At 45.9% G+C, this 15,193-nt stretch overlaps 2 protein-coding genes across 2 annotated transcripts; one reads left to right on the top strand and one right to left on the bottom strand.

The window, feature by feature from the left end:
* Window positions 1-1,230: 1,230 nt before the first annotated feature.
* On the bottom strand, window positions 1,231-4,259 carry LOC123190371 (uncharacterized). The gene is made up of 4 exons (XM_044602999.1): window positions 4,131-4,259; window positions 3,967-4,006; window positions 3,745-3,863; window positions 1,231-3,627 (listed from the first exon to the last, which is right to left on the bottom strand). Exons 1-4 carry the CDS (start codon window positions 4,158-4,160, stop codon window positions 1,441-1,443), a joined length of 2,376 nt encoding a protein of 791 aa, XP_044458934.1. The 5' UTR covers window positions 4,161-4,259; the 3' UTR covers window positions 1,231-1,440.
* Window positions 4,260-4,562: 303 nt separating this feature from the next.
* Window positions 4,563-6,096, top strand: LOC123191880 (F-box/kelch-repeat protein At3g06240-like). Its single transcript, XM_044604445.1, has 2 exons — window positions 4,563-5,454; window positions 6,077-6,096. The coding sequence occupies exons 1-2, from the start codon at window positions 4,563-4,565 to the stop codon at window positions 6,094-6,096; spliced, it is 912 nt and encodes a 303-aa protein (XP_044460380.1).
* Window positions 6,097-15,193: the final 9,097 nt, after the last annotated feature.

Below are 15,193 nucleotides of genomic sequence, written 5' to 3' on the forward strand. Positions count from 1 at the left end.
GTCATCCTTCACATTTTTTTTCAAAATGATGTTTTTAACAGTAATTCAAAAATTTATACTCTATTTTTAGAGACTTTTTGTATTGATTTTCAAGCCTATATTTTCTTTTCATTAGGATTAGTTATTTTTTTGGCAACCATTTACGCATTTTTTAACGAAAGTATTGCAGCAACACGTGAGGTATCTAGTTATATTAATTGTAGCTCCTGCATGGAGCTACCCTCCTCTTTGATTTTGCAAAGCTGGTTGAGATTTCCGTTGGATTTTCTTGGACGAGACAAATATGCTCTTTTTCTCGGAACTTTCTGCTTTTCAACGTAGGAAAACTGTCACGTGGTACCACCGTGCTAGGGTTGTGTACAACCAGGGGCGGCCATATGTACCGGTATTACCTCCACTTTTTGTGTTCGCTTGGAACACAACGCATGCGTTGCGCCCACGCTCGGTTCGTCGTCCGTCCATGCACACATGCAGGGCCGTGACTTGGTGAGTGGCGCGATCACGGCAGAGACGAAGCGGCCGAAAGCAAAATCCGCCGTAGAAAATTTGGAGCCAGATTGCCAGCCGCTTCAAGCTCGTGCGAATATATTCATGCAAAATCTGGCAAAGCTGCCATGCATGAGAGCATGACACATGAGCTAGCTTGTCATCCAACCCCTTATAAATAGCCGACCAGACCTTGCAGCAGAAGCTTACGGCTCGCACACGCAGCACACACAAGCAACAGCTCAACGGAGACAACGCTGTGAGTGTCATCTCATCTCGATCTCCATGCCGACGATGATGTGCAAGCTTGTGGTGACCATGCTGTTGGTTCTCATGGCCACGACGCCCGGCTCATCGGCCCGGGCGGCGGCGAGGCCGTTGCAAGACGATCAGGTGCGCGCCTGGGAGCCCTCCGCCGGCGGCTCCATCGACATTGTGCTGCCGTCGCCGATGTGTTGGCGCGGACGCATGCTATCTCAGCTGGAGGAGAAGGGGGCCAACGGGTGCCCGAAAAGTCACGATCATAACACACATTGTTCCCCGCCATAGAGAGATGAGCGTCGTGTCTTTGCATGGCAGCCGATCGAGCATCAGGTTACTATCTTCGATGTGCAGATCGATGTGACGTAGGGATCGCTAGGCCTCAAACCTCTTGTCCGTTTTGTATCTGGTCGTTACTTGTAACCAAATAAAAATATACTTTCTCTGTTTTTATTTACTCTGCATATTAGCTTTGGTCAAAATCAAGCTTTATAAATTTTGACAAAGTTTATAGACAAAAATATTAATACGTATAGTAACAAATCAATATTAATATGTAGATGTGCAGATGCACTTCTACAGCAGGCTGGGTAGGAATACCAAAGCTGAACATGTCACCGGATTTTTCAGGTGAAAACTCCAGGCTTCGCCCTGATGCAAACTCTCCTTACCAAAGCTAACAATCTTAAACTGTTACACTCGGCGCACCCATTGTTCCAACCGCAGCTGTTTCATCGGAGGGCCAACATAGGGCTTGCCCTTGCGAGGGCACTTCCATTTCCCGCTGACCTCCTGTGCTGGAGCTCCTGCAACTTCTGAAATATTGGTCCTATCTGACAAGGGGCTTCTAGTGCTACCTTGGCCCAAAGCAGTAGTCCCCAAAATGCGGCGGTTCTCTTGCAATGTTGTATTCTCTCTTCCTGTTGAGACCTTAGGAATTTTGCTTGTCCTGCATTTCTCTGCTGGCTTCACCTTTGTCCTGATGGCAACGAAACCATCGGCCGCGGCTGTTCCTTCTGTTTTCTTATGCTCCAGTTTAGGCTTGCTTCGCTTGATTTCATCTCCAGAAAAGCTTCCATTTGTGACAGCTGAACCAATACCACCAGAACTAACAGGCGGTATGTAGTGTTCAGTGGCAGTTTTCTCAATGTCAGCTAGGACTTTATTAGGAGAATTGACTGGCATTTTGGTGCGCTCAATGCCATCTTCTACAAAACCACCTTCAGTATCCCCTGCTAAACTCGTACTACAACAGTAAACAGGCAGCCTGTTGTGTTCAATCACCTGACCTGATGGGGGATTTTCTTGAGTTTCACCTGTACTGATGGCATGACAATCTGCCGGTAGCTCACTGTATCCAGATGCACCGTCATGGGTTTGTTCAATATGAGGTAAGCCTACAGCGTTGCAGTTTGTCAGAGGCTGTACTGCATTTCTCTGTACAGCCAACACAGCCCGAGTTTCAGATTCATTAGCTTCATCACCGTCGTCAAGAAAACCTGATCCAAACAATTTCCGCAGACTTAACTTAGTCTTCTCACTACCCGCTAGGCCTTTACTAGGAAAATTAACTGGCAGGTTGCTATGTTCAATGCCATCTTCTAAACTAGTACCACCACAATTAACTGGATGCTTGCTGGGGTTGGTCTGCTGACCTCCTGGGGGGTTTACTTGTGTTTCAGCTATACAAGTGCCCTCACTATCCGTCACCAGCTCGCTGTATTCAACTGCGCCTTCATGGCTGCGCTTTCTATTCCGTAAGCCTATCCAGTTGCAGTCCCAACGAGGATCTACTGCACTTCTCAGCACAGACGACGCCACCCGACTTTCAGTTTGAGTAGCTTCGTCACGGTTGTCAAGAAAATCTGCTTCAAACAACCCTCGCAGACTTTGCTTAGTTTTCTCCGCATCTGCTAGGCCTTTACTGTGAAAATTAACTGGCAGGTTACTTTCAGTGCCATCTTCTGGTAAACCTTCTTCATTATCTGCTGCTAAACTAGTACCACCACAATTAACTGAACCTTTACTGTGCTTGGTCTCCTGACCTCCCGGGGGGTTTAACTGAGTTTCAGCTACACAAGTGCCCTCGCTATCCATCAGCAGCTCGCTGTGTTCAGCTACGCCTTCATGGCTGCGCTTTCTATTCCTTAAGCCCAACACCACTCGACTATCAGTCTGAGTTTCAGCTATACAAGTGCTCTCACTATCTGTCGGCAGCTCACTGTGTTCATCTACGCCTTCATGGCTGCGCTTTCTATTCCTTAAGCCTATCCAGTTGCAGTCGCACAGAGGATCTACTGCACTTCTCAGCGCAGGCAACACCACTCGACTATCAGTCTGAGTTTCAGCTACACAGGTGCTCTCACTATCCATCGGCAGCTCGCTGTGTTCAACTACACCTTCATGGATGCGCTTTCTATTCCGCAAGCCTATCCAGTTGCAGTCCCATGGACGATCCATTGCACTTCTCAGCACAGGCAACACCACTCGACTTTCAGTTTGAGTTTCAGCTATACAAGTGCTCTCACTATCCGTTGGTAGCTCGCTGTGTTCAACCATGCCTTCATGGCTGCGCTTTCTATTCTGTAAGCCTACCCAGTTGCGGTTCCACGGAGGATCCACCGCACTTCTCTGCACAGGCGACGCCACCCGATTTTCAGTTTGAGTACCCTCTTCATGGTCATCCAGAAAACCAAACAGCCCCCGCAGGCTTTGCTTCCTTTTCGTGCCCTGTTCAACAGTGCTCCCACCAATCGGAAGGAAATCTCTCGTAGCAGAAGCCTCAGCATGCTCAGCTTGGCTCCCAAAACAATCCCTCTTCAAATCAGTGCCGCCATTCCCAGGGGCGTCTTTAAGAAATGAATGCCCAGCCACCGGGAACTGGATCCCAGCATGCACAATTCAGCAAATATAATGGGTAAGAATACAATTGGGATAAGGTAGCAAGAGAAGCAATTTCAGTAGGATTTGGTTAAGACAGATCAGCAGATTCTTTACCTCCAATGGGTCTTGGGTCTCGCTGCCGTTGTCGACAGCAGGAGGGTGAACAGCCAGCTCCGGCACCTCCGGCGACTCGTACTGGTAACTCGAGAACCAGTTCTTGATGTCCGGCGGCTCTGACGAAAAACACCGAATACAACGTGAGCACGCTTCAGAGATCTAAAATCGTTGGAACAGAACATAGAATGGAAATTCATCAGGGCAGCAGAGGGCACCCACGGGAAGGGAACGAGAAGGGGTACGAGCTGCACCCGCGGGCCTGCAAGAACAGCGAAATCCGGTGAGACCGACGAAGCACCGATTGCGCCGCAGCGCCGGCAAACGGAACGGCGGTACAGAACCAAGAAGCGGAGATAGGAGGAGACCCTCGCGGCGAGGCGTACCTGGCTTTGGGTGGCGGATTCGTCGGCCATGGCGGAGGTGGGGCGGAAGCGAGCGGCGGGGATCGACGGGCGTGTCCCAGAGGAAGAGGCTCCGATTTGGTTTTGCTTCGGAGAGTCAAATTCCGAAGTTCCCGGGAAAAAGGGTGAGCCCGCGCGATAAGGGAGCGGGAGTTTTTTCGTTTTGGCGTTACGGGCGGCGATAACTGAATGGGCCGCCCGGCCCAGAAAAGATTCACCAGGCTGTCATTGGGCCTAGCTTCCGTTTGTTGTAACAAGAGATTACTGAAGGTTCCCTCAAAAAAAAAAGAGAGAGATTACTGAAGAAAAAAAGGATATTTATTTATGGACAGTCTCCGACACGGTTTTGGAGGCTGTACAACGCGGAGCTATTATCAAGAATCGCACTAGTCTGTTTCTTGCTGCATGTACGCCATGGACTTGAAGACTTGTAAGAAGAGGGAGAGGAAGGCGGCAAGATGTCCCCCCGAGTCGATGGAAGAGCTTGTTCTCGAGATATTTTTTCGGCTGCCAGTGAAGTCCCTCCTGCGGTTCAAGTCTCTCAGCAAGGCCTGGTGCGCAACCATCTCCGACCCCATGTTCATCCGGAGTCACCTTGAGCACCAGAAACCATCGTGGCTCATCACTCCCCACGCCTTGGACAGTACTATCGAAGCTGAGGAGTGGCCAACCACCTTCTCAACCCAAACCCGCTTCTACCGGTGGCAGCTAGGGCTAGGTGTCTCCGATACAAGGCTGATGCATGCAACTGACTTTCCCGGCGAGTTCAGCTCAATCGCTCTCATTGCCCACTGCGACGGTCTGGTGCTCTTCCCTACCAACACCAAGCTCTACCTCTTCAATCCGGCCACCAGGGAGACAATGACGTTGCCTGCAAGTAACCGTACCAAAACACAGTACAAACATATGTTCCTCCCGACGGGGTTTGGTTTGGACCATCGCACTGGCAAGTACAAGGTAGTCCGGGCATTCGTCCGCTCCAAAGATCCTCTCACAGAAGTTTACCGCATGGGGATGGAAGTGTTCACTGTTGGTGATGGTGAGGCATGTACTTCTTGGAGGGAAACCACGACTGATTTGCCTTACTCTGTGGTCGAGTGGATAACCGGGAAATTCGTAAACGGTGGATTGTTTTGGGTCATCGACAGGTTCCATCTTGAGCATGATCGAAATGGCTGCGTCCGCTTCAGCCTGGAAGATGAGACGTTCCGCGTCATTCGTCTACCGGATCCCTTGCCATTGGATCGTGCACTCCATGAATCCTTTCTGTTGGACGTGATTCAGCAGGGCAAGCTGTGCCTGACAGGTTTTACCAAGAGTGGGGGGGGAGTGGGGGTTTGGATATTGGTTGAAGATGATACTAACGTGAACTCGAGATGGGAGCATCGTTACTCTCTGTGTATATCAGATCTGGTTCAGCCAATGTCATTTCTTCCAGGGGCGCAATCATGCTACATTGTGGTCCCAATTTCTACCATTACGAGCTGCAGACGGCTTCTAACCCGTTGACCAAAGTGTTTGCGTTGGAAGGGCTAAGATACAAGCGTCGGAGGGAACACACTACTAAGCAGAATATCTTCTTCTTCAACGTAACTCCCTACATGGAAAATCATGTTCGTATTGCGTCTTAGCCGGCCCAACTTTGATGGTTGCGTTTCAGCTTGCGATAAGCTTATGTTTGTTATCTTTACCTAATTTGAAAGTCTTGTTAATTGCGATAAAAAGACTGAAGAGTATTTGCTTGGTTGTAATCTTTATTTTCCTTTTTTTTGAATCCTGGTATTGATAGATTTAACATATGTCCATGGCCTTCTCGTAAAGAAAAAAATATCAACGGAGCGGCATATTGACTCGTATGAACCATAACACCAAACCATAATTTGATACAAACAAAAAAGGTGATGACTTGTATGAACTCACCTCTTCAGGTGAAATCGTGTCAGATTAGCGTACAAAGGTTTTTGAAAATTTTGTGGTCAGCACTACAAAGGATATATCTACCATCTCATCAAATTTGAATTCGGATTTAACCCACACATTCAGTAACATAAAATGACAAATTCTACCGTGGATGCTAGTAGGTTCAAATTATGTTAGTATTATTCTCTATTTTTTGGCCAAAAAGGTGAAAGGCCATATATTATGTAGCAGATACCCTTAAGAAACACCCTTGCAGAAATTGACAAAATACATTCAAATTCTTTGGGGTGTCGAAGTTTTCTCTCCTGCATCTATCGGCGGTGCGCAATGAGAAAAGCTCGTTTTCGCATCGGGGTGTACGTCTTAGCAGCGCAAACTTGTTTAAACCTATAAGCTTGTAGAAGCATGACCAAAAAGTCATCGATCTAGACCAGAAGATGTCGGCAACTGCTTTCTATGTAACAAATCACCACCTCGGAGAAGAAAACACTAGAGAGGGCCTGTATAATGCCCATGTATGGCCAAATGGAGTAGGGGGCACAACTCTCACGTGCTCCTCGACAAGGCTGAAACCAAGCAACCTTTGTCGATCAAAACTGGAACCAAAGGACCAAGACGTGCCGATGCCGGCAACGCACCATTAGCTCTGCAAAACAACAACACCGAGACAAACTTGCATAAGCCCCCCCCCCCCCCCCAAAACACGGAGAACTAACGAACACAGCACCCTAGCACATGCCTTCCAACGATGCGAAGAAGCACCATCAAAGCAAGGCGAGACAGGGAGGACTTATTCCACGTCGACGATGGCACCATCACTTCACCATCAACGACGGGGAACTAAAACATAACCTAAAAAATCACCCTACCATAGCCGGTCCGAAACAGCAAGGTCCCCAAAATTATGTTTCTATTCATTCTTCTATTCAATTGCTATTTATATCTATTATTTCACAGTGGTAAATCTGTTGGAAATATGCCCTAGAGGCAATAATAAATTAGTTATTATTATATTTCCTTGTTCATGATAATCGTTTATTATCCATGCTAGAATTGTATTGATAGGAAACTCAGATACATGTGTGGATACATAGACAACACCATGTCCCTAGTAAGCCTCTAGTTGACTAGCTCGTTGATCAATAGATGGTTACGGTTTCCTGACCATGGACATTGGATGTCGTTGATAACGGGATCACATCATTAGGAGAATGATGTGATGGACAAGACCCAATCCTAAGCCTAGCACAAGATCATGTAGTTCGTATGCTAAAGCTTTTCTAATGTCAAGTATCATTTCCTTAGACCATGAGATTGTGCAACTCCCGGATACCGTAGGAATACTTTGGGTGTGCCAAACGTCACAACGTAACTGGGTGGCTATAAAGGTACATTACAGGTATCTCCGAAAGTGTCTGTTGGGTTGGCACGAATCGAGACTGGGATTTGTCACTCTGTGTAAACGTAGAGGTATCTCTGGGCCCACTCGGTAGGACATCATCATAATGTGCACAATGTGATCAATGAGTTGATCACGGGATGATGTGTTACGGAACGAGTAAAGAGACTTGCCGGTAACGAGATTGAACAAGGTATCGGGATACTGACGATCGAATCTCGGGCAAGTATCATACCGATAGACAAAGGGAATTGTATACGGGATTGATTAAGTCCTTGACATCGTGGTTCATCCGATGAGATCATCGTGGAACATGTGGGAGCCAATATGGGTATCCAGATCCCGCTGTTGGTTATTGACCGGAGGATGTCTCGGTCATGTCTGCATGGTTCCCGAACCCGTAGGGTCTACACACTTAAGGTTCGGTGACGCTAGGGTTATAGAGATATTAGTATGCGGTAACCCGAAAGTTGTTCGGAGTCCCGGATGAGATCCCGGACGTCACGAGGAGCTCCGGAATGGTCCAGAGGTAAAGATTAATATATGGGAAGTCTTGTTTTGGTCGCCGGAAAAGTTTCACGCATTATCGATATTGTACCGGGAGTGCCGAAAGGGGTCCGAGGGTCCACCAAGGGGGTCCACCTGCCCCGGGGGGCCACATGGGCTGTAGGGGTGTGCGCCTTGGCCTATATGGGCCAAGGGCACCAGCCCCAAGAGGCCCATGCGCCAAGAGATAAGGAAAAGGAAGAGTCCTAAAGGGGGAAGGCACCTCCTAGGTGCCTTGGGGAGGATGGATTCCTCCCTGGCCGCACCCTTCCTTGGAGGAAGGGCCAAGGCTGCGCCCCCCCCCCCTCTCCCTTGGCCCTATATATAGTGGGGGGAAGGGAGGGAAGCCTAACCTAAGCCCTGGCGCCTCCCTCTCCCTCCCATGACACATCTCCCTCCTCCCACAACGCTTGGCGAAGCCCTGTTGGAATCCCGCTACTTCCACCACGCCGTCGTGCTGCTGGATCTCCATCAACCTCTCCTTCCCCCTTGCTGGATCAAGAAGTAGGAGACGTCGCTGCTCCGTACGTGTGTTGAACGCGGAGGTGCCGTCCATTCGGCGCTAGGATCATCGGTGATTTGGACCACGACGAGTACGACTCCATCAACCCCGTTCTCTTGAATGCTTCCGCGCGCGATCTACAAGGGTATGTAGATCCACTCCTCCCTTGTTGCTAGATTACTCCATAGATTGATCTTGGTGATGCGTAGAAAATTTGAATTTCTGCTACGTTTGGCATCATGAGCTAGGTCTATGCGTAGTTTCTATGCACGAGTAGAACACAAAGTAGTTGTGGGCGTTGATTTTGTTCAATATGCTTACCATTACTAGTCCAATCTTGAATCGGCGGCATTGTGGGATGAAGCGGCCCGGACCGACCTTACACGTACTCTTACGTGAGACTGGTTCCACCGACTGACATGCACTAGTTGCATAAGGTGGCTAGCGGGTGTCTGTCTCTCCCACTTTAGTCGGATCGGATTCGATGAAAAGGGTCCTTATGAAGGGTAAATAGCAATCGGCATATCACGTTGTGGTCTTTGCGTAAGTAAGAAACGTTCTTGCTAGAAACCCATAGCAGTCACGTAAAACATGCAAACAACAATTAGAGGACGTCTAACTAGTTTTTGCAGGGTATGCCATGTGATGTGATATGGCCAAAAGGATGTGATGAATGAGATTGATCATGTTCTTGTAATAGGAATCACGACTTGCATGTCGATGAGTATGACAACCGGCAGGAGCCATAGGAGTTGTCTTAATTTATTTATGACCTGCGTGTCAATATAAACGTCATGTAATTACTTTACTTTATTGCTAACCATTAGCTGTAGAAGTAGAAGTAATAGTTGGCGAGACAACTTCATGAAGACACGATGATGGATATCATGATGATGGAGATCATGGTGTCATGCCGGTGACGATGATGATCATGGAGCCCCAAAGATGGAGATCAAAAGGAGCAATATGATATTGGCCATATCATGTCACTATTTGATTGCATGTGATGTTTATCATGTTTTTGCATCTTATTTGCTTAGAACGACGGTAGTAAATAAGATGATCCCTCATTAAAATTTCAAGAAAGCGTTCCCCCTAACTGTGCACCGTTGCGAAAGTTCGTCGTTTCGAAGCACCACGTGATGATCGGGTGTGATAGATTCTTACGTTCGAATACAACGGGTGTTGACGAGCCTAGCATGTACAGACATGGCCTCGGAACACATGCAAAACACTTAGGTTGACTTGACGAGCCTAGCATGTACAGACATAGCCTCGGAACACAAGAGACCGAAAGGTCGAGCATGAGTCGTATGGTAGATACGATCAACATGAAGATGTTCACCGATATTGACTAGTCCGTCTCACGTGATGATCGGACACGGCCTAGTTGACTCGGATCATGTAATCACTTAGATGACTAGAGGGATGTCTATCTGAGTGGGAGTTAATGAACTTAATTATCCTGAACATAGTCAAAAGGATTTTGCAAATTATGTCGTAGCTCGCGCTTTAGTTCTACTGTTTAGATATGTTCCTAGAGAAAAAATTAGTTGAAAGTTGATAGTAGCAATTATGCAGACAGTAAAAGGCTTATGTCCTTAATGCACCGCTCAGTGTGCTGAACCTCGAACGTCGTCTATGGATGTTGCGAACATCTGACATACACATTTTGATAACTACGTGATAGTTCAGTTAAACGGTTTAGAGTTGAGGCACCGAAGACGTTTTAAAACATCGCGAAACATATGAGATGTTTCGAGGGCTGAAATTGGGATTTCAGGCTCGTGCCCACATCAAGAGGTATAAGACCTCCGACGATTCTCTTAGCCTGCAAACTAAGGGAGAAAAGCTCAATTGTTGAGCTTGTGCTCAGATTGTCTGAGTACAACAATCGCTTGAATCAAGTGGGAGTTGATCTTCGAGATAAAATAGTGATAGTTCTCCGAAGTCATTACCACCAAGCTGCTAGAGCTTCGTGATGAACTATAATATATCAGGGACATATATGATGATCCTTGAGATATTCGTGATGTTTGACACCACAAAAGTAGAAATCAAGAAGGAACATCAATTGTTGATGGTTAGTGAAACCACTAGTTTCAAAAAGGGCAAGGGCAAGAAGGGAAACTTCATGAAACGGCAAATCAGCTGCTGCTCTAGTGAAGAAACCCAAGGTTGAGCCCAAACCCGAGACTAAGTGCTTCTGTAATAAGGGAAACAGCCACTGGAGCAGAATTACCCTAGATACTTGGTAGATGGGAAGGCTGGCAAGGTCGATAGAAGTATATTAGATGTACAATGTGTTAATGTGTACTTTACTAGTACTCCTAGTAGCACCAGGGTATTAGATACCGGTTCTGTTGCTAAGTGTTAGTAACTCGAAACAAAAGGCTACAGAATAAACGGAGACCAGCTAAAAGGTGAGATGACGATATGTGTTGGAAGTATTTCCAAGGTTGACCAAATATCGTACGCTCCCTCTACCATCGAGATTGGTATTAAAACCTAAATAATTGTTATTTGGTGTTTGCGTTGAGCATAGACATGATTGGATTACGTCTATCGCAATACGGTTATTCATTTAAGGAGAATAATGGTTACTCTGTTTATTTGAATAATACCTTCAATGGTCTTACACCTAAAATGAATGGTTTACTGAATCTCGATCGTAGTGATACACATGTTCATGCCAAAAGATATAAGATAGTAATGATAGTACCACCTACTTGTGGCACTACCACTTAAGTCATATCGGTATAAAACGCATGAAGAAGCTCCATGTTGATGGATCTTTGGACTCACTCATTTTTGAAAAGTTTGAGACATGCGAACCATGTCTATTGGTGTATATGCATGAAGAAACTCCATGCAAATGGACCGTTTGAACTCACTTGATTTTTGAATCACTTGAGACATGCAAATCATACCACATGGGCAAGATGACTGAAAGCCTTGGTTTCAGTAAAATGGAACTAGAAAGCAACTTGTTGGAAGTAATACATTTTGATGTGTGCAGTCCAATGAGTGCTGAGGCATGTAGTGGATATTGTTATGTTCTTACTTCACAGATGATTTGAGTAGATGTTGAGTATATTTACTTGATGAATCACGAGTCTGAATTATTGAAAGGTTCAAGTAATTTCAGGGTGAAGTTGAAAGATCACCGTGACAAGAGGATAAAATATCTATGATATGATCATAGAGATGAATATCTGAATTACGAGTTTGGCACAGAATTAAGACATTGTGGAAATTGTTTCACAACTGATACAGCCTGGAACACCATAGTGTGATGGTGTGTCCGAACATCATAACTGCACCCTATTGGATATGATGCATACCATGATGTCTCTTATCGAAATACCACAATAGTTTATGGGTTAGGCATTAGAGACAACCACATTCACTTTAAATAGGGCACCACGTGATTCCGATGAGATGACATCATATGAACTATGGTTTAAGGAAACCTAAGCTGTCATTTCTTAAAAGTTTGGGGCTGCGACGCTTATGTGAAAAGGTTTCAGGCTGATAAGCTCGAACCCAAAGCGGATAAATGCATCTTCATAGGACACCCAAAACAGTTGGGTATACCTCCTGTCTCAGATTCGAAAGCAATAAGGGATTGTTTCTAGAATCGGGTCCTTTCTCGAGGAAAAGTTTCTCTCGAAAGAATTGAGTGGGAGGATGGTGGAGACTTGATGAGGTTATTGAACCGTCTATTCAACTAGTGTGTGGCAGGGCACAGGGAGTTGTTCCTGTGGCACCTACACCAATTGAAGTGGAAGCTTATGATAGTGATCATGAAACTTTAGATCAAGTCACTACCAAACCTCGTGGGATGACAAGGATGCGTACTACTTCAGAGTGGTACGTAATCCTGTCTTGGAAGTCATGTTGCTAGACAACAATGAACCTACGAGCTATGGAGAAGTGATGGTGGGCCCGGATTCCGATAAATGGCTCGAGGCCATAAAATCCGAGAGAGGATCCATGTATGAAAACAAAGTGTAGACTTTGGCAGAATAGCTCGATGGTCGTAAGGCTATTGAGTACAGATGTATTTTAAAAGGAAGACAGACAATGATGGTAAGTGTCACCATTAAGAAAGCTCGACTTGTCGTTAAGATGTTTACCGGCAACTTCAAGGAGTTGACTGCGATGAGACTTTCTCACTCGTAGCGATGCTAAGAGTCTGTTGGAATTATATTAGCAGTCAATGCATTATTTATGAAATCTTGCAGATAGGATGTCAAAAACCATTGTTTCCTCACGATTTTCTTGAGGAAAGGTTGTATGTGATACAACCAAAAGGTTTTAACAATCCTGAAAGATGCTAACAAGTATGCAAAGCTCCAGCAATCCTTCTAAGGACTGGAGTAAGCATCTCGGAGTTGGAATGTATGCTTTGATGAGATGATCAAAGATTTTGGGTGTATACAAAGTTTATGAGAAACTTGTATTTCCAAAGAAGTGAGTGGGAGCACTATAGAATTTCTGATAAATATATGTTGACATATTGTTGATCAGAAATGACGTAGAATTTCTGGAAAGCATATAGGGTTATTTGGAAAGTATTTTTCAATGGAAAGCCTGGATCAAGCTACTTGAACATTAAGCATCAAGATCTATAAGGATAGATCAAAATGCTTAATGGTACTTTCAAATGAGCACATACCTTGACATGATCTTGAAGGTGTTCAAGATGGATCAGTCAAAGAAGGAGTTCTTGCCTGAGTTGTAAGGTATGAAGTTAAGACTTAAAGCTCGACCACGGCAGAATAGAGAGAAAGGACGAAGGTCGTCCCCTATGCTTAAGACATAGGCTCTACAGTATGCTATGTTGTGTACCGCACCTGAAATGTGCCTTGCCATGAGTTAGTCAAGGGGTACAAGAGTGATCTAAGAATGGATCACAGGACAACGGTCAAAGTTATCCTTAGTAACTTGTGGACTAAGGAATTTTCTCGATTATGGAGGTGGTAAAAGAGTTCGTCGTAAAGGGTTACGCCGATGCAAACTTTGACACTAATCCAGATTATTCTGAGTAGTAAACTGGATTCGTATAGTAGAACGTTATTTGGAATAGCTCCAAATAGAACGTGGTAGCTGCATCTAGGAGATGACATAGAGATTTGTAAAGCACACACGGATCTGAAAGATTCAGACCCGTTGGCTATAACATCTCTCACAAGCATAACATGATCAAACCCAGAACTCATTGAGTGTTAATCACATGGTAATGTGAACTAGATTATTGACTCTAGTAAACTCTTTGGGTGTTAGTCACATGGGGATGTGACCTTGAGTGTTAATCACATATCGATGTGAACTGGATTATTGACTCTAGTGCAAGTGGGAGACTGTTGGAAATATGCCCTAGAGGCAATAATAAATTAGTTATTATTATATTTCCTTGTTCATGATAATCGTTTATTATCCATGCTAGAATTGTATTGATAGGAAACTCAGATACATGTGTGGATACATAGACAACACCATGTCCCTAGTAAGCCTCTAGTTGACTAGCTCGTTGATCAATAGATGGTTACGGTTTCCTGACCATGGACATTGGATGTTGTTGATAACGGGATCAAATCATTAGGAGAATGATGTGATGGACAAGACCCAATCCTAAGCCTAGCACAAGATCATGTAGTTCATATGCTAAAGCTTTTCTAATGTCAAGTATCATTTCCTTAGACCATGAGATTGTGCAACTCCTGGATACCGTAGGAATACTTTGGGTGTGCCAAACATCACAACGTAACTAGGTGGCTATAAAGGTACATTACAGGTATCTCCGAAAGTGTCTGTTGGGTTGGCACGAATCGAGACTGGGATTTGTCACTCCGTGTAAACGGAGAGGTATCTCTGGGCCCACTCGGTAGGACATCATCATAATGTGCACAATGTGATCAAGGAGTTGATCACGGGATGATGTGTTACGGAACGAGTAAAGAGACTTGCCGGTAACGAGATTGAACAAGGTATCGGGATACTGACGATCGAATCTCGGGCAAGTATCGTACCGATAGACAAAGGGAATTGTATACGGGATTGATTAAGTCCTTGACATCGTGGTTCATCCGATGAGATCATCGTGGAACATGTGGGAGCCAACATGGGTATCCAGATCCCGCTGTTGGTTATTGACCGGAGGATGTCTCGGTCATGTCTGCATGGTTCCTGAACCCGTAGGGTCTACACACTTAAGGTTCGGTGACGCTAGGGTTATAGAGATATTAGTATGCGGTAACCCAAAAGTTGTTCGGAGTCCCGGATGAGATCCCGGACGTCACGAGGAGTTCCAGAATGGTCCGGAGGTAAAGATTTATATATGGGAAGTCTTGTTTTGGTCGCCGGAAAAGTTTCGCGCATTATCGGTATTGTACCGGGAGTGCCGAAAGGGGTCTGGGGGTCCACCAAGGGGGTCCACCTGCCCCGGGGGGCCACATGGGCTGTAGGGGTGTGCGCCTTGGCCTATATGGGCCAAGGGCACCAGCCCCAAGAGGCCAATGCGCCAAGAGATAAGGAAAAGGAAGAGTCCTAAAGGGGGAAGGCACCTCCTAGGTGCCTTGGGGAGGATGGACTCCTCCCTGGCCGCACCCTTCCTTGGAGGAAGGGCCAAGGCTGCGCCCCCCCCCCCCCCCCGCTCTCCCTTGGCCCTATATA

This window comes from Triticum aestivum, chromosome 2A, assembly GCF_018294505.1.
Source record: "Triticum aestivum cultivar Chinese Spring chromosome 2A, IWGSC CS RefSeq v2.1, whole genome shotgun sequence".
In the NCBI taxonomy this organism is placed as follows: Eukaryota; Viridiplantae; Streptophyta; class Magnoliopsida; order Poales; family Poaceae; genus Triticum; species Triticum aestivum.

What these genes read in the sequence shown, in the direction of transcription:
- LOC123191880 (XM_044604445.1), top strand. Translation starts at nt 4,563, where the DNA reads ATGGACTTGAAGACTTGTAAGAAGAGGGAGAGGAAGGCGGCAAGATGT. An exon ending in GGGCAAGCTGTGCCTGACAG is followed by an intron (nt 5,455 to 6,076) that starts GTTTTACCAAGA and finishes TCACCTCTTCAG; the next exon opens with GTGAAATCGTGTCAGATTAG.
- LOC123190371 (XM_044602999.1), bottom strand. Translation starts at nt 4,160, where the DNA reads ATGGCCGACGAATCCGCCACCCAAAGCCAG. An exon ending in CCCCTTCTCGTTCCCTTCCC is followed by an intron (nt 3,864 to 3,966) that starts GTGGGTGCCCTC and finishes GTTTTTCGTCAG; the next exon opens with AGCCGCCGGACATCAAGAAC. An exon ending in AGACCCAAGACCCATTGGAG is followed by an intron (nt 3,628 to 3,744) that starts GTAAAGAATCTG and finishes GCTGGGATCCAG; the next exon opens with TTCCCGGTGGCTGGGCATTC.